The sequence below is a fragment of the Uloborus diversus genome, chromosome 8 (assembly GCF_026930045.1).
Source record: "Uloborus diversus isolate 005 chromosome 8, Udiv.v.3.1, whole genome shotgun sequence".
In the NCBI taxonomy this organism is placed as follows: Eukaryota; Metazoa; Arthropoda; class Arachnida; order Araneae; family Uloboridae; genus Uloborus; species Uloborus diversus.
Genome location: NC_072738.1, coordinates 66,983,470 through 67,007,650, shown reverse-complemented (window position 1 = coordinate 67,007,650; position 24,181 = coordinate 66,983,470). Strand labels below are relative to the sequence as shown.

General features: G+C 34.5%; 1 protein-coding gene across 1 annotated transcript in view; it reads right to left on the bottom strand.

The window, feature by feature from the left end:
* The window catches only part of LOC129228403 (uncharacterized), a 106,565-nt gene that overhangs the window by 18,995 nt on the left and 63,389 nt on the right, over nt 1–24,181 (bottom strand). Inside the window, exons 2-3 of the mRNA XM_054863082.1 lie at nt 17,927–18,927; nt 313–549 (exon numbers count right to left, since the gene is read on the bottom strand). Of these exons, the coding sequence (XP_054719057.1) occupies nt 313–549; nt 17,927–18,927 (1,238 nt within the window). The remainder of the gene's footprint in view (nt 1–312; nt 550–17,926; nt 18,928–24,181) is intronic.

Genomic DNA, 24,181 nt, shown 5'->3' with positions numbered 1-24,181 from the left:
GCTTAGCAAAAGCTGACCCAAAGACTCCAAATCACGTGACTCAACGACGACGAATGGCTGGTACGTGTTGCGTGAAACAAGCGAAAGATGCCTGATTTCTTCCGATGTTTTGCTCTAAAATCTATCTCGTGACTTGGGGTCTTGGTTTCATGAATGAAGGTCTCACTTCCTCCATTTTATCTCTTCTCAATGGTGTATCCTGTAGTTTAATGATCGTCCCTGAATGATTTCGGAATTTCTATGTCCTGTCAATCATATAGTAGTGCATAGAATCAAAATTACCTTCATCTTTGATGGCTTGGTATGCCTTACCTTTGAGGCGGTCTTGTGCAATTCCATTGAGAATGGGAAGAGACCATGGGATAGGACCTCGTGGATGCGACGTCCCACTGGCTGCCCCCCTTGAAGGATGGCAAATCCGAACTGGGAACACAGGTGAGTGAATGCGACCGGAAGGAGTCGCCCCAGTTGATCACGCCTTTAGAGGTGACGCTGAAGTGGCGCAAACGTCGAAAATCCTCTTCCTCCTCATCCGCCTCACAAAGATAACTGCCTCTGAAAGTTTGATTAACAGGAATTTCAATTTTTTTTAAAGGGGAGTAAATAGGAGTTACACAATAGTTCAAAAATTTCCGATGATAAATCAATGAGTCTAATCTAATGTGTGTGTTCAGAAAAATAAAAGTATCTTTGAGACAATTTCAAAGAACTAATCTAATCCAACACACTTTGTTGCTTATGACCAAATAAATTCTGCAATAACTTACAAAAAAAAAAAAAGAAAAAAAATCAAGTTGCTGCTGTTGCCATAAAGTAACACAAAAATTATATTTCGTTCGTAGAAAAGACAGACTAAATGTGAACAAAAAAAATATGCCATTGGCAAAAAGGAGTCTTAGTGGCAACAGTGGCGGATACAAGGAAGGGAAAGTCATGGGGGTCATGACCCCCCGCCAAACCGCGGGGAAAATTTTGAACGTTTGCTTGAAAAAATATAAAAAAATTAGGAAACCATGAGAAAAAGTAAATATCTTTATCAATTCAATTGTTTTGGGCATTACATGAAGTGTTGGATACAAAGAAAGGGGGGGGGGGTCATGGGAGTCGAACCCTCCTTCCAATCTGTGACAACACTGTTTAATCTGTTATAAGGTTCATTTCATTTGAGTAGTGAAAATGACTGCTTGAAAAAGAAAGAAAAGAAAACTTGACCGAAACCACAAAAGAGAGTAAATAATTTTTGAATTCCCCCTTTATTTGGGGTATTACATGTCACTTTTCTATTTATATGTAGGCAGTAAATTAGCTCTGCTTGAGATAGTCTCTTCTTCGCGGCAGCTGTCTTCAGGCGCCAGTGTAATGAAAAGAAGCGTCTGCCGCCCGATCGCTTTTAAAGAACAAATTTAATCGCCGATAGTGTTTGCAATGTGTCAATATTTTTTATGCAAAGTCTCTGTGAAGATTATCCTTTTCTGTAGTGATTTTTAGGCAGTTTCGTTTCTGATCGTGCTGAGTTCATTTTTAAATGAGCTGTAAATTGTTAGTTTAAATCAGTGTTTTGGACTTAGTGTCGGGCAAGAAATGTAAAATTTTTAGTTTCGTGTTTGAAGGAAACCTCGTTACGCGAGGGTTTCCGTAATTAGCCCATCGTATTAGACGGAATATGCTGAAAAAAGCCGCGTTTGTTGGAAAAAGGACTAAATGTAACCAGTGGTGTTTCCATAGGGTTACATTTAGTCCGTTATAAGGCCTACATTTAGTCCTCCATCAAATACGCCGTATACTCTCAAACATTTTTTAACCATAAAGCGTATACCTTCAAGCTTCAAAAGTTTTCATATTATGACATATTATGTATACATGATCGCATAGACATATTGTGCATAACTGATTACTGGGAGTATACCCTCAGAGAAATTGATGGGAACATCACTGCCTATAACCAAAATAATGAAGCGTTCTAGTGACAAAATATTGTTGTCTTTTTTGGAAAGTTAAAAAAAAAAAAAAAAAAACTAATGAACCCAAAACTGATGGAAACATATCCGGAGTTCTTGTATCAGATTCTGAGACTGCGACGTCTTCATTCGCCTCTGATTTTTCGACAATTGAAAAGAATCGGTGAGTATTCATCAATGTCCAAATTATATTCATAAAATAGTTAATTTTAAAGAAGATTTTCGCCACATTTTTTACTATTATTTAGTGAAATTTATTGTATTTTCTGCATACAAGATGGGTGTGTGTCCTGTGTCGAGTATTATGCAAAATTTTCATCAATATATAAATGTATCATGATCATAAAACATTTATTTTTTTATTAGATTTTTGTAGTATTTATTTATTGTGCTAGCTGCGTTTCCCGGCTTTGCACGGTCTGCCTCGAAAATAAAAGTTATGTCAAGTGACGCATGTTCAACAATCAGGCTTCAATTAGAGAAAAAAAATACTGTAAAATTTCCCGTCAAAATAATCATTCTTAAAGAAAGAAAACGGCAAATAAAAAATTCCCGAATAAATTAAACGCAACCCTAAATCGCCAAATAATAATCAAAAGGGAAAATTTTTACCTCAAAACAAAAACAAAATGTTATTTAGTCACAGCCGAGAGAAAAAAAAAAGGTGGCAACCTTCTGAACGCTAATTTAACATGAGATCGCGCAAACAGTAGTTTTTGATATGAAAATAGAGTTCCCTTAGGCTTAAAAGTGCTTTTTAATTTTTCCCCAATGATTTTACAGTCCTTTTTTTTCTGAAATATGAAGAAAGTGATTGAACCCGATGGGTATTTTTCGCGCGGGCTTTCGAAAGGCGTTAAAATCGAACTGATCGGATAATTATTTCGGGTAGAGAAAGAGCCATTTAATGACATTTTCGGGTCTTAAAACTAAAACGCGAACGGTTCGGTTCTTTTTTGGCGTTCGAAAATACCCCTACATTCCTTCTCGGGTGTCCAAGTACCTTTCTACAAAATTTGTTCGAGATCCGACGTAAGCTGTGGATTTGTGTAGGGAACATACACACACACATATATACACACATATATAATCTGTGCTTTATTTAGATAGATTGTGTTGGCTGGTGTGAATACTGGTCTAAACATGTTATAACACAACTTAACTAGGACATTTTAATGTGTTGAATTATTAATTAAGTTTAATTAATAATCATTTAAGTATATTTAATTTATAATAGTTAAAATTAATCAAGTTTTCAACCAACTAATGGCCGATTTTGTTGACACATAAAGAAACCTAAGTTCAAGAAAATTGCCGTACGTAAGACTACATTCTTGAGCATGACCCCACCTAAAATGAAATCCTGTATCCGCCCCTGAGTGGCAAACCTTCTGGTAACTTGTTCGGTTACTTTATGTCTATATTTTTCGTGAACAGAGTATAGTCCAACCGCGTAAGTGAGGGACCTGTGCTTCATTTGAGAAACGAGTCCATTCCTTAAAATAGGTGGAGAAGGAAAAAAGGATATATGCCATACTCTTACAAGCTACGCGACATTTGTATGACTATATTTTAATATATTTTCTCAAAACAAGTTTTGTAAAAGAGGAAATAATTCTTTGACTATATGGCACCAAAGCAACATTCTAAGAAATCGTTAGAAATTTATTCTCTGCAACGTTTATTTTATAACTTTATAACTTACTTCAAACTTATAATTACTTTAATTTTTCCTCTACATTTCAGGAACTTTGAAACTCTAATACGGATGTCAGCGTGTCACCTCCCAAGTTGTACAATGAGCAGCAGGAAGTGCAGTCCTAAGTCCAGACCTGTATTTGAGGTCAAATACACCATTTTATGCTTTTCATGTAGACGAGGCTCTAGTATTACTATGTTAGGTAAACTTCGCTAACCTTTTTGGATAGCGAAGTTTTGTTCAACGCGATTAAACGAAGGTGCATTTCTGTACCTCAAAGCTAGACTAACAAAAATCACATAATCGCGACTCTAGAGGAGAGCGGAAAAAACGGTCATTTGGTGCATACAATTGATTAGATTCGCTTTTTTAACACTGTTAAACTATTCAAAGAATCCTTTTTTTAGGATTACTTTCATATTGCTCGATGTGTGCGGAATAGGATTCTACATACAATACACGAAAAAAACCAAAAATCCCAATATTTGGACTTACGTTAGTCTGCCTCTGAGGCACAGATTTTACATCTACATTTTTTATCATTGCTTCACAAAAGATATCAATTCCTACGAAACTGATGATGCTGAATAATTTGTAATTGAGTTTTGTCCCTTATGTCTTTACTCTAATTGTGAGTTTTACCGCCAGGTGGCGAAACTAGTCGCTTCGCGGAGTGCACATTACTATCTCTAGACCCAACTTTAATGAGGTTGGTTTTTCCATGCAGAAATTATTGGGCTGACAACGGGCGTTAGCGGGTACTTCATAGGCGGCTAGTACGGAGAAGCAAGGGGGGCAACTGCCCCTCACTTTCAAAAGAAAGGGGACCTTGCCCACTCACTTTTCAGAGTTAAAAACTAATGATCGATTGAAAAATGATTTTTTACAGGAAGGATTGATTTGTTTCACAAAAATAAAAACTAAAAATCCATGTTCTTTCATACGAATAGTACTTTGAATTGGAAGGGAGCAGCCTCCGTCCTAGTTTTGATGACAGTTTCCATTTTTAGAGATCATTTAATAAAAATGTTAAAAGTCAATAATATGCCCAGTTTAACAAAAAGAAAAAGAAAAAAAGATCACACCCTTTCTTCCCCTATTTTGACCTTCTACTTTTCTAGTGCACGAGTCGCCTATGAGGCACCCAGTTTTTAAAGCCATTGATGTTCTTACCAATCATTTTGTAACTAAACTTCAAAAAATGTCAAATCTTACTCAATCCTTTTAAATCCCTTACACTTCTTGCACAACTACTATTTTTTTCGGATTCTGCGGCTTGTCTATCTTTGTTCTAGAATAAAATCGAATGCCACTTTTCAAAATAACTTTTGAATTTTCACACAAACTATTTATTTTTATCTATCTGATTCAACAGAATTTCAGCTATAAATGGAGTAATAAAATTTCATGAGAGAAATGAAAGCTTACATTCTAAACAAATACAATAACTTTTAAGCAACCATTAAAATTTTTATTAGACTGGCTAATGCGTTCCGTGCAGAAAATAAAAGCACACCGTTTTATGAAAGTACGTCATGCAAGAGATGAACAAATAATGACCCCTATTTTTAGAAGCAAATTTTAAGAGATGATAAACGTTTTTTCGTGCAACATTTATGGCTTCAAGCCTACGCAAAGCAACTTATAGATCGAACCGTTTTCATTTCGAAAGGTTATAATTCTCGTGTAAGAAGGCACTTTTAACACATGCCCTAAAATAAATTCGGCAAGTATCTTTTTTTATCCTTCATAGAAATAAAACTTTTATTTATACGAAGGCCAAAATGGTTTTAAAGTCTCTTAGTAGCGTTCGAAAAGAGATTAAAATTATTTTGTATAGTATCTTATATATATCTTAGAATCTTTGAAAAGGACAGATCGACTTATCGGCATTTTGGTTCCAAGACAGCTTTGGATCCTATCTTGTTTCCAGTATTTATAAATACGTTATACTATTCGCTGGTTGCTATGTCGTAAAACAATTGACGATAAGTTGAGTACAATGTCACTTAAGGTAGATCTAGAAAGTTAATTTAGTTTACAAATTCAACAAAACTGAATCGGGAAATGCTTACTGTAATGATCCTCATTTTCATACCTTATTTGTTTTTAATTTGTTTTAACTAAATCTTCTTCACTGACAGAATAAAATATGCAAACATCAATCAGATAACGCATCTAAAGCTTGGACACCAGTTTTCTGCAACAAGTCTTTGGTACAAACACTAATTTTGTCCCCCGCTAATTTTGGAACTAAAATGTCAGATAAGTCAGCTCCCCTTGCATAGTAGCCTTAGAAATCTTTGCTTTTACCGTTGCATAAATTTAAAGTCGCTTATCTTCATTAGCAGTTTGTTAGTTGCAGAAGAATTAGAGAGATTCCACCGTCACGTCAGGATCAAATCAGACTCTTTTTTTCCCCTTACCCCTCTCTATTATATTTTGCTATTATTTTTTATTTTATTGCAGTTTACCTGTCACGTGCAGGACACAGTTTTAGAATTCTTGTGAAACTTCCTCTTTCGGAATCCATTACTGCAAGTTTTAAAAATATATACTTTGCTTTCCAACTAATTACATTGTAGTGTTAGTTTCAAAAAGTAACAAGCGGTGGGCGTTACCGCAGAAAACCAGGCTTTGTTCCGCGTGCGTCAGCTTCATATTTGCACAGCATTTCAAAAGTAATTTAAAAAAAATGTAACAATCCAAAAAATTTTCTCGTAAGGAACAATTAATACATGTGTTATTTCATAAGCCGAAAAAAAAAAAGTTTAAAGCCAAAAAAAAAAAAAAAAAAGTTTATTGCACGTAACGAAATGAAACGTAGAACTATCACACGCGCAGGATAAAATGTCTGCTTTTTCGCCGAATGATCCTGTGTAGAAGTTTCTTTTTCCAATTTCTCTGTTATTCTTCTTATTTATTTTATGTATTCCTTCATTTATTTGTTTACTTATTCATTCATTCATTTATTTACTTATTCATTCGTTAATTTATTTAATTATTTATTTTTACACTTATTTTTATTTATTTGTTTATTATTATTATTATTATTTTGCGAAAAGAGGTGGATGCTTGTTATGCTTTTTAGAATTTCTATCATTTTATAAGAGTACCTAAGAAATCTTTAGGTATTTTTAACCGTTCTAACTTATAAACCTTTTAATTAAACTTTCTCCTGTATTTTCGTTTTCATAGCTAAATTTTTTTCCAATTGTTCTATATATTTCCCTTTCATGAAACCTTTTACTTATTAAACAAAACATTTTTATGGGAGATCATCTCTTGCCCCTCTTTCTAATCTGTGTTTGATATCATATGTTATTATTTTCTCAAAAGACTATTAATTTAAAGGAAAAGTGCTCAAGCGCTTGCCTAAGAATGGAAGTCTGTTAGCAGACTTCCATTCGCTAGCAAAATATTTTAAGAAAATATTTTCTAACGCAATTTCAGCATTCTTCTAAGCTACAGCTCCTTTTCTGAAATTAAATTTTATCGTCTGGTAGTTTCTAGAGCATGATTCTATTGTACCTTCCCTAAAGTAATAATTTTACCACTTCCCATTGTGCCGGTTAAAAGCTGCAATTAAAATAAAATTTCGATAGCTAAATGCATTTCTATTTATAGAGTAAAGTCGACGAGATCAATAATATTTTTAATGTGCTTGAAGTTTGTAGTGGAATTACGCGACTCAAACGCTCATGGATTAACGCAATTGATTTTTCAGCAAATACATTAACAGTTTTCTCCTGTTTAATTCTTCTTCATGCTCTCTCATAGTAGTAACTTGGTGAGTGTTTCTAAAAATGAAAATTTAAAAACCTAAAGAACCAAAATAAAAGTAAAAAGATAAACAAAAAAGAAAATATTTACAAACATTTAAAAAAGAAAACAAAAAAGAGCATTCATTAAGCATTTCAAATAATTAGTTAATTTTTCTTCACATACAAATGGCACCAAATTTCAACAATAAGTTGGAATTCATAACGCTATGTGAAGATGATTCCTGTACCCATTTTAAGGCTTCATATGTATATTACACGAAGAAATAGCATCATTCAGCAAGAGATAATTACACAATTATTATTTGAAACAAAAAACATCGTGGTTTGAAGTCATAGATATAGTAATAACTAAACACAAAACTAAAAATTGGTTCCATGGGCAACCGACTACTTCCACTAGAAGGGCAAACGTCCTAAAAGCGCATGCGCAAGGCATAGCGTATGCCGGCAGACAACTTTTGCTGCACCCTGATAGGATGCAAACAGCGTTGCATTCTTGTAGGTTACGCTTTTGCCCATTTATTTCAAGTTTCGCGCGTTCAATGGTGCGGCCAGTGACTGTCGCTATGAAGCTGTTCATCTAGTTATACTAAACCATGGTCCCACTTAATTCTTATAGGTCGTGACAATCGCTGAAACTCGTGGCAACAAAGAGGACGCTAAAGGGAACCCCTGTTTCCATTACGTTGCCATTGATTGGTGGATGCAGGGGTTTCCTTCCAGGCGGGGGGGGGGGGGGGTGAAGCGCCTCTTGCGGTCAAGCTGGAAGACGTCCAATCAAAAATAAACAAACTTTGAAACGTTGACATTGATTGATGGATGTATGAGCTGCATCGGTTTAACACAGAAAAGTCATAAATTGTCAAGGCCCGTTAAGCGCCAGCGCCATCTAGTGAGGCCATGCCTAAACATATATTTGAAATAGGAGCCTCATATGAGTGTCAGGGAACATCGAACTTTGCCAACTCAAATCTAATAATATTCTAGATCGAGTTTATATGCTCTCATTGGCAACATTACGACATTTGAAAGACAGACCGTCCGCTTGCTTAATACGCTTTAAGACGAAGTTCGTCCAAATCTAAGTTTGCCTACTTTCCCGTATACAAATAACTATTTTCTGACATTCTTAAAACAGTCTTTATCTGTAAATTATTTATAATGCACCAAATTCTCTTTTTAGCCATTTTTTTTCATAAAATTAAAAGATGTATCCTTTACATGAAAAAAGAAAATTATTCAACTATTACAGGGGTAACTATTTAGTAAATTGTTGTTGTTGTTCTGTTCATAGTTAATAATCACTATGAAATTAATGGGTGCGATTGCCTTTCTAGAGGATAGACTTCTTTATTTACTTACAAGACAACAAAACACAAGGAAGATTTTCAGCACAAAGAGAGGAAATAACGCCTAGCGCTCCATTGGGAATTGAACACACAATCTCTGTGTATTCAATTCCCACTGGAGCGAAGTTTTTCCTAGATCTAGCAGTAGTGTTTCCATAGGGTACACTCTACACACGCCGTATACTCTCAAACATTTTTTAGAATTATAGCATGTACCCTCAAGCTTCAAAAATTAAAAAGTTTCATTTATTATGCATATTCTATCATCGCATTTTCAAATTTTCCTTATGCAAAAATAATTTTTTAATGTTAACCACATTTTCCCACAAGTAATCTTATTTCTGCATATTTTTTAACACTTAATAAATCAACGCCTTTTTAATGCCTTATAATCGCATACACATATTGTGCATAATTGATTACTGGGAGTATACCCTCAGAAAAATTGATGATAACATCACTCAGAGCCAGTGAGAACCCTCCCCAAACCCCCTACTAATTTCTATAAAACTATATTTAAACCGGTCTCAAATTGTTAACCACGACAATTGGTACAGCTTCTAACTGTTATTAACTTCCCAGGGAAGAAATGGGGAGCGGAGCCCGATGCGAATTGCATGCTAAAACACTACAGGTTTCATAGAGTATTGCGAACCACAATATACACAAAAGTAATGCTATTCACCAAACTTGACTTCTCCTCCCCTTAGAGTTGTACCCCCTTCAGAGTACAGTGGTGGTAAAAAAAATTACATCACCCGCACCGCAAGGAGAGGAATATCATCCCGACTGCATTCAACACACAGTCAAGCATCCCGTATCCCAGATGATTTGGGGATGTATTTCTGATCAAAGAGTTGCTGGGCTTCACTTTGTGCAAGGAACAGTAAACGCTCATGTGTATATTAGCATTTTGGAGGAGAAATTGCTTCCTATTATCCGGGATCACTTTACTTCCATTCCAAAGTCATTTTCCAGGATGATTCTGCTCCGTGCCATAGGGCAAAACTGGAAAGTAACAATTTAAAAATCTTTATCCGGTCATTAGACTTAAATTGGCATGGGGGTAAGCAATTGTTTTCTCTAAACTCAAACGCAGGTTCAGAAATGGAAAAATGAGCATGGGGTCAGCAGTTTGCCTTGTTTATTTAATAAGTTTTGCAGAATTTCACAAACATTCATAATTAATTGGTCGACCAAAATATCTCACATAATCCCATTGTTGTGAAAATGTGAGGTTGATGCAATTTTTTTTACCAGCACTGTATGTCCTTAGATGTATTTTAAAAAAAGCTTGGCCTCGGAGACATGGTGAATGACCTTGAAGCGGAAACTTTTGTATCAAAGTAATAGGTTGTTAGTTATTATTTTATAATAGATAGGATCAGAGAGAGAAAGAGCGGATAAAAGAGAGCGGATTTAAATAAGGATACTTGATACTAGGTACATCCTAGTATAAATATTTTGATGACTCACTCATGTCTTTGAGGGCTAAGGTCAATTGAAAATGCAATTTTTTCAACTTTTTTTTCCTAGTTTGGACCCGGATATCTGCTAAAGCCGTGAGTAACCCTTAGAAAATAAGTATATGATTAACTACTCACCACAATATAGTACTAAGAATAAAATAGATTTCGTTTCTCTCGTCTTTAGTAGTTATCCGGTCTCAAAGTCGATGATTTTTTAAAAATGACCAAGTTTAAAGGTCAATAACTTTGATCGCGACGGATCAACAACTTTGGGATATAGCTGTAGTTATAGTCCGAGTGATGTAGTTTAAGGTCCAGGTTGGAAACCCATGGCAACTAATCAATTTTTTAAATTACGCGGTCTCAAAGTTAATAATTTGAAACAACAAGAATCAAAGTTTCAGATCAATTACTCTACAACGCCTGAGTCATTAACTTTGAGCAAGAGTTGTAATTATGCTCTACTTGGTGTAGCTTCCGACTCATATCAGAAAAACATGAGATCTAATCATCTTACTTAATTAAACGGTTTCAAAAATGATGATTTCAGTATAAAAGAGCGTTTTTTCACAAGTTTATATGCGTGCTACTCAAAATCTTATGAGCTCAAACTCACATAAATACTATAACGAATCAACAGCCAAATGTATTTTAAGCTCCCGAAGTTTCATGCTTCCAGTTTAATAAAATTTTCTGTAACCTTGAGCAACATGGCAATTCTTCTCACAAAGCTGATCCGCCATTTTGGAGCACTATATGTTAGAGATCCTAGACCCTCAGGATTCGGATCTCGGAAGCTGAAAATTTGCATAGATTAGTTTCAAAGACATCTATATAACTCTATAAAATTTCATCCCATTCGGGGATGGTTAAGCAGGGAAAATTTTAAAAAGGGTAAGATATTGAGTTCTTAATTACAGTAGAAGTTGCATATACACTACTTAGTAATTAAACTTTGATAAATAAACAAATTATTAAATTTGGGCTCAAAAGTAAAAATATTAATACAAAGTAAAAAAAAAAAAAAACACACACACACACACACACACAAATTTGTTAGACAATGAAAAAAGATTCGGGTGAAATGTGCATAATGTTTATATCAGAGTGATTCCACGTCAATTGACCTGATTTTTCAAACTGTCCCCGCTCGATCATCCCCGAATGGGATGAAGTTTTATAGAGGCGTAGAGATGTCTTTAAAACTAACTTGATGCTTATTTTCAGCTTCCGAGATCCGAATCCAGAGGATCTAGGATCTCCAAAATATAGTGTTCCAAAATGGCGGATCAGCTTTGTGAGAAGAATTTCCATATTGTAGTCAAGGTTACAAAAAACCTTACTGCATTGGAAGCATGAAATTTTGGGAGCTCAAAGTACATTTGGCAGTTGATTCGTTCTAGCATTTATGTGAGTTTGAGCTTATAAAATTTTGAGTAGAACGCATATAAACTCGTGAAAAAGCGGTCTTTTATACTAAAATCATCATTTTTAAGACCGTTTAATTAAGTGAGATGATCAGATCTCATGGTTTTCTGACTTGAGTTTAAAACTACACCACGTAGAGCATAATTACAGCTCTTACTCAAAGTTAATGACTCAGGCGTTATATAGTAATTTACTTAAAATTTTGATTCTTGTTGTTTCAAATTATCAACTTTGAGACCGTGTGATTAAAATGTTTATTAGTTGCCATGGTCTTTTAACCTGGACCTTAAACCACACCTCTTGGACTATAACTACAGCTATGTCCCAATGTTGTTGACCCGTCGCGCTCAAAGTTATTGACCTCTAAACTTGGTCTTTTTATAAAAATCATCGAATTTAGGGCCGTTAAACTACTAAAGCCACGAAAAACGAAAGCTATTTTATGTTTTTCTTAGTACTATATTGTGGTGAGTAGTTAATAATGTACGTATTTCCGAGGGTTACTCATGGCTTTAGCAGATATCTTGGTACAAACAAGGCAAAAAATGTTTAAAAAATTGCTGTTCAATTGACCTTAGCCCTCAAAGCCATGAGTGAGTCATAAAAATATTTATACTAGAATATACCTAGTATCAATTAGTATTCTTACTTAAAAGATTTGGCTTGGTTCACTCATTGCTTTTGAAGCAAAGCAATCATATATTTAGTTCTTTTTTCATAACCTTAATCTTTGACCCGTACTCAAGGACAAACAAATCAGTTTTTCAAAAAAAGAAACTTCACTTTTTCTTATCATAGAACCACTAACACAGTCTGAAATTTTTACGAAAATTGAAGACGTCAACTATCAAAAGTGTCCTGCTTAAAAAAAAAAAAAAAAAAAAAAAAAAAGACTCTTAAACGCGATCTTCAGTTGAAAAAGGGAGTTTCAGAGAATCTGACGCTAAATGGCGGCAATGTCCCGGCCTTTTACCATTGGAGTCGCAGGTTTGGCACATCTCCAGGAATTTCGGAGACCCTTTCTTTTTTAAGTTAATGAAAGGCTAGTGACCACAAAGGCACTCATATATTCATAATTTATATCACGGCTGAGAAATGAATCAATTATTTAATAAGTTGTAGGTGAATATCCATGACTTCTAAAACTTCTGATGGAAATTGAAACCAGCGCAAAAAAAAAAAAAAAAAAAAGAAAAAAGGAACACATTGCCTTTGGATTTCAAAGGAAAGACTAACACAAAAAATTACTATTGTAATTTAGGGACATATCGACATCTTAAGGGGAAATGATGCATAAGTAGTTAATATTTATGGATTTAATCATTTAATTTTCAGGAACTATTTCTTCATATATTCTAGTATCACAATGTGAAATTTGGTTGTGAGTAATAACACCATAGACCATACAAATATAGCAAAAAACAAATAAGTCAAATCTCTACTTCTCTCTAAGCTGCTGGGGATCTCTATGGGTATCTATGGGACGGCAGGAAGAGTACAAAAATGTGTAAAATTATGAAAAAAAAAGAAAAAAAAACAGAACGACGCACTAGGATAAACAAAGTACAGTGGTGGTTAAAATAATTGCATCACCCGCGAAATCCAAATATATCTAGCATTTATTAGTAATTACGAAATATTTAACGCTTTTTGCATCATATAACAAGAATTGGCATCGGGACATGACGATTATTGACGACTATACGTAAGATTGCATCATCCTTCTAACTGTATAAAAAAACCAGTTGAACGTTCGACGCATTCATTTACGATCTGGAGTTGCAATATGTCGAAATACGTTCAACTGACACCACAAATGAAGACTGTTGCCGTTGCATTGAACAAAGAAGGATTGTCGTCACGTTCCATATCAAAAAGAATAAACTGTTTTCAATCGACTGTTGTTCTACTGCTGAATAAGCTAAAGGGTACCGGAAGCACATTAAGAAAAAGTGGCAGTGGTCGTCCACGAATATCCAATGTAGTGCAGGACAGGTATTTGATACGACTCAGTCTTCGGAACAGACACTCATCTTCCACAGACCTTAGAACAGCATGGGAAAAAGAATCGGGTGTTCACGCATCCACGTCTACTGTACGAAAACGACTGTGTGGTGCGGGTTTAATGGTACGTCGACCACGATAAGATGCCAATGTTGACCAAAAAAATGAGGAAACAGCGTCTAGACTGGGCAAAAGCTCACCAAGGGTGAACTGTCGATCAATGGAAATCAGTTGTGTATTCAGACGAGTCCAAATTCAATCCGCATGGGTCCAGCGGACACCACACAGTTAGGCGTCCCAAAGGAGAGGAATATCATCCCGACTGCATTCAACACACAGTCAAGCATTCCGTATCCCAGATGATTTGGGGATGTATTTTTGATCAAGGAGTTGGTGGGCTTTACTTTGTGCAAGGAATAGTAAACCTTCAGGTGTATATTGACATTTTGGAGGAGAAATTGCTTCCTACTATACGGGATCACTTTACTCCAGTTCCAAACGTCATTTTCCAGGATGATTCTGCTCCGTACCATAGGGCAAAACTGGTAAGGAATAATGTAAAAACCTTTATCCTGCCGTTAGACTTAAATTGACATGGGGTTAAGTAATTTTTTTTCTCTAAACTCACACGCAGGTTCAGAAATGGAAAAATGAGCATGGGGTCAACAGTTTGCCTTGGCCCGGAAACAGCCCCGATCTAAATCCGATCGAAAATTGTTGGAATAGAATGGGTGTAGAAGTGATGATTAGCCAACATCACTTGCAAAACTCCGGGAATCAATAATTTCTGTCTGGCACCATGAACTCAGTGAAAAATACATTCAATCACTCATCTGTTCAATGCCCCGTAGATGTCAAGCTGTCATTAAAGTTAGAGGCGAATCAACAAAATATTAGGTTATATTTTATGATGTTCAAACATTTATTTCCATGTTACTTTTGTTTATTTTTGAACAGAAACAGTGTCACAATTAAAACCTCTACTTACTTTTTCGTCATGCACTTGGCAACGTGGATGCACTTCACATTGTACTTGTTGCAGTTTTAGCCATGTATTTCCATATATAAATTAAATAATTATCGAATTCCTGCTGTTAAATGTTTATTTCATTTACAGAATTTCACATACATTCATCGTTAATCGGTCGACCAAACCTTCTCACATATCCCATTGTTGTGAAAATGCGAGGGTGATGCAATTTTTTTTTAACCAGAACTGTATTAATGGACTAAACATACAATAACAATTCAATGACACCCCTTACGATGAACATTTGTTGCATGACAATTAGGGTTAATTGTCATATTTTGCACAGGCTGTATGGAATATCTATAACAATCTGCAGCACATTCCACCATTGCCCTATTGTTAGTATTGAATCCAAAACGCGTTTCTCGAAAATTTATTTCTGCAGATACTGCTGTATACTTGTCCACGGCAGTACAGTGCACAGCAAAGGAAATTCGGGAACATGTAAGATAATTATTTCTATAAAAGGGAGTGTTAATTGTAACGAAAATTTTACTGTAAATTGCACCGAAAAAAAAAAGAGACTGCAGCGCCAATTATTGCCCCGTGTGACTTATGGAGGGAAAGGTATAGGTAATTCAATATCCCCGCTCTCCAGTCCAGACTCATTCAGTATAGGTGCCAGCTGACCGATCTTCGAACAATAGGAATTCAGGTTCGAACTTCACAGTTTACATCTTGTGTTTCTACTCAGCGCAACTGTCCATAGCGTTCATTTTTTAATCTTAAAATTTTACAATAAAATGGGATGGGGATGGCAACTTTGATGTCAGTACTTTTTACAATAAGGTTACAGCAAAATTTTTACAGTGTACACGTAGTAAGACAGAACTCCAGGTCGAACTTTTATGAACCAAAATTGAGTAGAAATTGTGTGTGTTTTTAATATTCAACGTGGTAAAAAAACAATCCCCCTATAGGCACCAGTAAGGTAATTGTTAACACAGAGCATTACTTAAGAGTTTTAAGTTCCGACAGGACTGTATAGCTCAAAGCTATTTCTTTCACACTATCGCAAAAAGTCTGGCGAGATCGCAATGCATCGACCAGCAAATGTAAGTTTAAGATAACATATGTTAGGTATTGTAGTCTGAGTGAATGAATACTTAAGCACAATTGCATTTTCAGAAATTTATAATAAGTATAACTTCGATTTAACGATACCCGTTTTAACGATTTCCTCAATTTAATGATATGTTTCACTGGTCCGGATTTGAATGCATTGAATGTCTATGCTCCTCGATTTAACGATATCTTTGATTTTACTATAATTTTTTCCAGTCCCTTGACAATTGTTAAATCGGGGTTATACTGTATCATTAAAATCTATAGTTTTTGCTTCATGACATGAAAACTATTTTATTGATACATGTAAATATTAAAAAAGAACTGAACGTACGACTCTGCTTAAGATTTTTAAGGGTGAAAATAGAACAAGAAGTTCTGTCTAGAACTAAACGAGCCTACTTTCCCACATACCAACATCGACTTCTAGTATCTGATCAATATTCTCAAAATTAGCTAAAATCGTAAATTATTTCAAACATATTTTTTAAATATTTTAAACTGATTTCGAGAAATAAAGTCTGCCTCGCTCATCTAAAGAATTAGATACGTAAAAAATAAATAAAAGAACAATTAAAGTAGCAGCACCTTTTAAACAAAGCAGCGAAACACATTTTTTCCATCAAAAAAAAAAAAAAAAAATCTTCAAAAGCTTTCAAAGAGAAAAAAAAAGAATTCAAATTAAAAGCTCATTAAAATAATCATATCAAAAAAAAAAAAAAAAAAATCATTTGTTTTTCCCCTGTAGCCAAAAAGTTTTTTAGGAATGAATTAATGTACGTTCAAGAATAAGTAAAAACAATAAAATGTCAACTAAAGAAATAATTTTCATTGTCAAAAAAAAAAAAAAAACGTCTGTGCATATCTTTATGTAGAAACATAAAGGACTCCGAATTTCTCCGCCAAAAACTGAATACATATGTTAAAACTTTAGCTTGAAAATAAAATCAAAACATATTTAAAACAATTATTTCACAGTAAAAACCATGGCTGTGGAGTCAGAGTTGGAGTCCATTTGATTTTGGGACAAAAGAGTTAGATTCGAGAGCCGTAAGTTAAATTCAAAGACTCGGAGTTGAAATCGGTCATTTCCCCAAAACGTCCGCAAGTCTGCCAATATTTGCAGAGACGGAGTAGGACTTATTATTTGATACATGAGTCGGAGTCAGAGTCGAATATCCAAGAGTCGGAGTCAGCCATTTTTCCTCCGTGCCTAAATTTTTGCCAAAGCTACGAAGACAGATTCAAAGTCGGGAAGTCGGAGTCGGAGTCGGGGTTTCGGGCACAGGAGTAGGGGTCGGAGTCAGGAGCGCCGAAATTATCGGAGTCGGAGTCGGGAGTAGGTCGTCAAGAGCTATTTCCAACGAAGTTTGTTTGAAGTAAATCCGCCTTTAAGTTCGGAATCTGTATTGACTTTCAGTTTCCCCTTAGGCGCTAATGTTAAGAGATTTGAACTGTTCAAAATTGATAGAAAACTTGTTCAAATCAAAAAGATATTTTCGATACATGTTTTTCATCAAAAGCTTTTCCCTACAAAGTTTGTTTGGAGCCACTTCGCTTCAAGATTTATTTTTGATTTGAACTTCCCCGTAGGCGCTAATGTTAAGTGTTTTTGAACTGTTCAAAATTGAACGAAAAATTGTTCAAATCAAATAATGAATTATGGGAATGAGATGTCCTCGCCGAGATCTTTCAAATAAAAAAAAAAATTGTTCTAATCGGACTATTCATTCAGAAGTTATTAGGGGGGGGGGACAGACAGACAGACCGACAGACATTTTTCCCCATCTCAATACCCTACTTTCCAATTTTTAATTTTTCAATATTTATCTAACTATTTTATTTATTTTTGACTTTTTTTTGTTTTTCGGGATATTTTTAAGATGTATTAAGCCTTCTTTCATGCTTTTTTCTTCTTTCTCTGACTTTTACTGGGAAAGTAGGCTAAAAAGGGGCACTAACCCAGTAAATAAACACTCCCAACCAGTGGACAAACACGAAAATTTCCGGTGATTTCCTCTTTTCAACTGTGTAGAAGGAAGTTACTATTGCCAATTCATAAAAGACAAAAGTTTTGAAACTTTTTTTTTTGCACAAATTACGAACTCTTACCCTATGAGATAAAAATTAAAGACTTACTTTGGAACAGCTCCAGTGACGTCACTTTGAGCACTTTCAGAATTTCTGATTTTTGATGGACTCTTTTCTGACGATTTCCGAAGTGAACGCAAAGATTGTGACCTCACAACTTCAGACTGTGAGATCAGATTTGCACACAAAGGACTCCTGTTCAACGTCAGGTGACCCGTTTCGGAGGAAGGTGGCCAGCGATTTGCTTCCCTTCTGGACAGGAGATGTGAATCCAACGTCGGACTCCTGCTCACAACATTCGATACTCTTGAATGGCTTAGTACTTTGGGATCCAAGGTAGGACTCCGTCGGATAGAAGAACTTGTGGTGGCTATGAAAGGATTGGTCCTCGTGGTGTCGGGTAGAGGACTCGTGCGGATATTCACATTCGAAGTATTCAAAATCCTCGGATCCAACGTTGGGCTCTTGCGGATGATGCAGTTCTGCATTTTGGCAGGACTCGTAGCTCTCGGCCCCATGTTTGGACTCGTACGGATGTTAATACTAGAATGGTTAAGGATCTTTGGATCCATGGTAGGACTTTTGCGGATTGTGCAATTTGGTACTTTCGCAGGACTCAGGATCTTTGGATCCATGGTTGGACTCTTTCGGATATTGTTTACTTCGGGTTTCAAGTGCCTTTTGGGTGCTTGAGCCAGACAGTTATTTAAGGGGTGCTTCGTCTGGTGATGACTACTTGAGTTGTTGGTGGCTGTTGCCAGATCCTTCTGCTCTTTCCTGTTTCTTGTCAGCATCCCGCTATCACCGGAAGAGTTAAGTTTAGTTGTTGCCTGGCTCTTTTTCGGTTTTGGTTGTAAAGTGACTGGCGTTTCTGTTAGGCGAGAATAGCCGGTAGAATCGCGAGAGAAAGCTGGCAATAATAAGGAAAAATCTGTGGTCCAGCGTTTTTCTTTGGAGGACAGTCCCACATAGCTGAAATCCGACCTGCTCCTAGGTATGGGAGATCGGGAAGTAGGCCTCTCTTCTTGATGCATATTGGTGCAAATGTACTCGAATGATATGAAGATTTAATGAACAGTTATAATAAATCCATAACTAAGATGGATAAAAGAAAGTTTTAAATCAACTCTTTAGGATTAATCCGTGTGAACTAGGTTATGGAAGATATCATGATATATCATAAACAATTAGAATATAACTTGACTAAATTAAATAAGAAGAAAAGAATCGATGTTACGATTAATAAATTGGAATAGCATCGATAGTGTAATTCTTTGTAGTAGTTAAAAGTCAAAGTAACAGCCAATAAATTTCCTTCAATAATAAATGTTTAAAGTTCAGCTCGGAGCTTATAAACTCTTTTAATAAAAGCCAAACTAGTTATCTATATATAAAATATGAAGACGAAATTTCATTTATTTGCAGTGATGTGGTTCTAAGCATATGCGAAATTCAATACTGAGTCAATACATTAAACCCGTTTCTTTTTTTTTTTTTGAAGATTTGTAAAATATATCTAATTTAATATATTAAATTTATTTATATAGCTCTTTTTTCCCTTCAAGCACTTGTCAGAGTTTAGAAACCGTACAAATATAGTTTTCATAGAATTACGGTCTCAATTTAATCAACACGAGATGATCTTGCTGAAGATTAGCTTTTGAACAAGCATTTTCTTTGAAGTTCAGAAAAAAATGTATTTGGACTTCAGACCACAAAATAAAATAAATGTGTCACAGATGTCAATGAAAATAGTAATCAGTGTCCTTCGTTATGAAAGTAAATGAATGTGAAATTCTTAGTTCTGAGAGAAAATGACTGCGAAGGAATTTAAGAGTGAAAGGTTGGAGCTCTTAGAATTATTGAAATGGTGGAAGTGTATGACTCTGTTCTTAAGAGATGAAATAAAAACATCATCTCTTCTTTCGCCATAAAATAAATTCTGTTACAAACAATATTTAAGCTTGTAGTTTAAGCGTTGATCACATAACGTCAGAGTTTTTCAACGCTGGTGCTATATTCAATCTTCACTAAAATCTAACTCTTGTCTTATGGCGATTATGTTTTTCACAGCCTTGTACAAAAGTTTGGTATAAAACGGCAAATCGTGCACAAATATAAAGGATTCAATTGCAAAAATAGAGCTTGAGATAAATCCAACTGTCTTATTGCTATCATTACCTTGAAATGCCAAGTATGGTCATCACATGGTTTTCACTACTCAGTGTAAGTATGAAGTTTTTTTTTTTTTGTGCTCATTACAGTAATTTTTCACCATTTGTGTTCAATAAGAAATGCTGCATTCCCCAACTGGTACTCATTCTTTCTGCTGTTTCCATAGCTACGTTTTCGGAAACAATTTCATAATTTTTCTCGTTTAGTAGAGCGATGGAGGCATTGATTGGCTGTTGTCAGAATATCCTACAATAAAAAAAAAGATTATAAATGTTCGTTTTAGCTTTAAAGAAAAAAAAATATATTTTACAATTTCCATTGTCAACAAATCATTATTTTACGCATGTTACAACAAAGAGACAGGAAATACCATGACTTTTATTTTTGCTCGTTTATTTTTCACTTAAAACAGCGTTTATTAAGTATTTAAGATTTCTAGCCAATTTTAACACACAAACATAATTTTCATCGCTTTCTTCCCTCCTTATGAAATTGCGGAAGAAAATGCATGTGGGGCAGGGTCCGCCTGCCCTCAAGAGCGATGGTCTTCCCCTCCCAAGAAATGCCAAAAACAATGCACAGATAATTTTAATGGCACAGTCTGCACTATAACCCCCCCCCCTCTCGTGGGCACTCCTGAACTTTGACGCTAAAGTTTGCATTACAGTAGTTAAAAATCTGCGTTAAACTATGGAGGTAATGTTGTTTTTCAAACTTAATAATAGATAACATGCAATATACCGACAGCCCGGTCATGTCATTCAGAGATTTTTGTTTCGTCCTTGTTTTGGATTCATCAGTCTGGATTAGAGAATAACCAAGCAAGAGGCAGATGCCATCTCTCTGAAGCTGTAAGTGCTTACAAACTGGTAGTTGAAGTTAAAGTAGCACATCAGTAAGAGTCCGCCGTTGTTCAACTCGTCAGCTGCAGGCAGAGCTTGAGTATTTAAGACTACAATGGAGTCTTAAAATGCGAAAAACCGACCAAATTTTGATTTTTCATATTTTAATTAAAATTAAACTTTGAACTGTGGGTTATCCATAGCAAAAATAATAATAATAATAAATTCGGACTAATAAAAAAAGACAGAAGTTATAAGCGGTTCTGTCAGTGTGATATTTTACATTTTGTGAATAAATGTTTCATTTAATATATTTTATATATTACATATATCTCATAATCGTAAAATGTCAATTCATGTGTACCTTTCAAAAGCTCCCTGCAGATCAGGATTTGTTTAATTCCTTTAAGTTTTTTTCAGATCGATGATGAGTTACAAATTAAAAGAAGAATACTGAATAAATTTTCAATACCATCATTTCTTTTTTTGTTTTTTAATCGGGCTTAAATCCTTATTTTATTGATTTTTTTCAGAAAAATTCAAAATTTTAACAAAAACTCCGTTTTTGACACCTTTTGAACAAAATATAGTTAATGAAATTTTGCTCCCCAAGTTTTCTTTAAATATGAAATATGCACCTAGAAAAATAGAGAAAATCAAGTAAAAAAAAAATGTGCTCATGGAAGGATTTTTGTGGTTCAAATACTTACGATTAAAAAATACAATATTCTCTGAATTTTAAAAATTATTCAGAATTTTGCAACAAAACTTTACATATTACGTCTCCTCATAAAGGTCTATAACTCATAAAAATTTCAGAGCTATATCTTCAAAATTAAAAAAAAAATCATTTTCATACTCCATTGTAGCCTTTTAAGTCGTAAGTTACCAACCATCCTTAAGGCTGCTCTTCAGTGAGAGAAAACATTGAAGTTAGGGTGTAAATGGCTTTCTTCCTTGAACGAAGGGCGTGAACCTGAATCAAGTGATTGACATTTAAACGACCAATGGAGTGGACGGTAATCGATGTAAGGCAGGAACACGTGACCTGTCACAGCTGTCATTGTTCTGGAGGGAAAGGATCCCCTAAATGACCCCCGTCGTGAAGAGCAATCAAAGAAATTAGCTGGCGGCCGAAACCTCACTTTAACAGTACCGACGCGAAGGTTGAGCAGAACAGAAAATAAAGTCAGTACCAACGGATCTGCGGTAATTTTTGAAACAAAGTTTTGTTTTTTGGATATGCGTTCCCAGAATTTATATTCATGAAAAATTGATGAATGAAACGAAAATTTATCATAAATTGAACAGGAAAAACGATTGTCTTCATATTTTTTTTTAAAACGATGTTCTCAATTACCACGTCCGAATCTTATTTCGTTCATAAAGCTAATTCATTTCTTGTCTGAAGTTTAATTAAAGAATGCAATTTTTTGCGTTAGGATATGATTATATAAAAAAAGAAAAATATAAGAGGTAAAAGCTTAGTGTAAAACTGTGGTGTAGTCCCGGAAAAAACGGCTGAGGGGAGAGGAGGGATGATTACATATCGGTTATCGGATATTTACAGTCAAGAGGTGGAACCATGCTGATTTTATTTTTAATTATTGGGAGGACGGCAGAAATGGCGTAATCAGAAAAAAATTTCTGATTAGGATATGGTTACATTTCAAAGAGGGGGGGGGGATCTCGCTATTTTTAGTATATATATATATATATATATATATATATATATATATATATATATATATATATATATATATATATATATATATGGTCGAAAAAGGAATACTTCTGCAATTCGATGATGAAGGATAAGCAACGCTGAACTGACATTTTTGTTAATTAATCAATTAATCTTTTAGATATTTATTTATATTTTTCCGGTGATTCTTCATGCGCAGGGCTGCATTTGTTTACTATCAGTAAACAAATCATCCCGCTAAAACATAGATAATCAGCATGGTGACTAGAGCAGCATACACAAGACTAAATAATTAATATACTTCTTAAATTTGAAAGTCTTTTTCAAAAAAAAGAAAAATATAACAATAATAATAATAATAATAATATTTTACGCATGAAACGAAAAGTACAACAGGCTACAATAATAAGTAATTGGTAAGTCTTTTATTGAAGTGTATTTTCGAAGCAGGCAGTTATATGATGTTTGAGAACATTTGAAAATACATTTCGTGGGTGGAATTACTCGAGCAACAGGGACAGTTTACTTGCAGTACACTTGGAACAATGTACTTCGAATTATTCAAATGCAAAATGTTAGGAGGAATAGAATAACTTTTAAAAACTTTTTTGATTTTTTTTCTTCTTAGTTCTTTTTTTTCTAATGGTTTTCAATTTTTGGTTACATTAGTTATGCATTGTTTTCTGCGATTCAAAATAGTAATAATAACAATAATCAGAAATGCTTTCCTTTCTGCAGATACTATCGTGAAAAAAGCAACGGCTAAAAGCACAAGTTTCAGAAAATTCATTCATGCTCGCATTTCGAAATTAAATGAAACCTCTTTATTACCGCACAAAGTTGAGAGCTTCGTGCAAACGACGTCCTAAACTTGATAGCTGCACTCAATCAAGCTTTCATTGATGCAAATTATTCCAATCAATCAAACCAGCGTTAGAAATCAGTAAAAAATCCTACTGGTCCTCAAAAAACATCACTGGTCCGCTTTAGGTTTAACACTAAATATGTTTGTATCAAAAATGATTTGCACTTTAGGCTGATTGCATTTGTTCAGTTATTTTAAATGTAACTTTTTCATTTTTAGCTCATTGATTAAACATTAAATAAAACACTTAACTGTTCAAAATGGTAAACATAATATTAAATAACAATGCGAAACACATTTAAGCACATTTTTATACTGATGAGAATTTTTTAATATACTTGAATGTTTCAAAATTTAAGATTTTTGTTTGGCAAAGTTTGGCAATAAACATTTAAATTTGCGAAGTATACAGTATGAAAACAAATTTCATTAAAACAACCATTAAAATAGGCTACCAAAAATTTGAATTTAATTTGATCATTTTTACTTAGTTTCAGGACGTTATTTTCCCCTCTAAGTGTGATAAATATTGAATAAAATGTAAATGTATGATTTAAACTTACGTAAAACTTTTGAAAAGAAAAATAAATTGTAAAAGAAGTTAACCAACAGTTTGACTAAACATTGGCTAGGCAAAAGCTTTTGAATTTTTTATAGCAGAGTATGATAAAAAATATACAACAGTAAGTGGTCCCAGGGACCACCAATTATTTTTT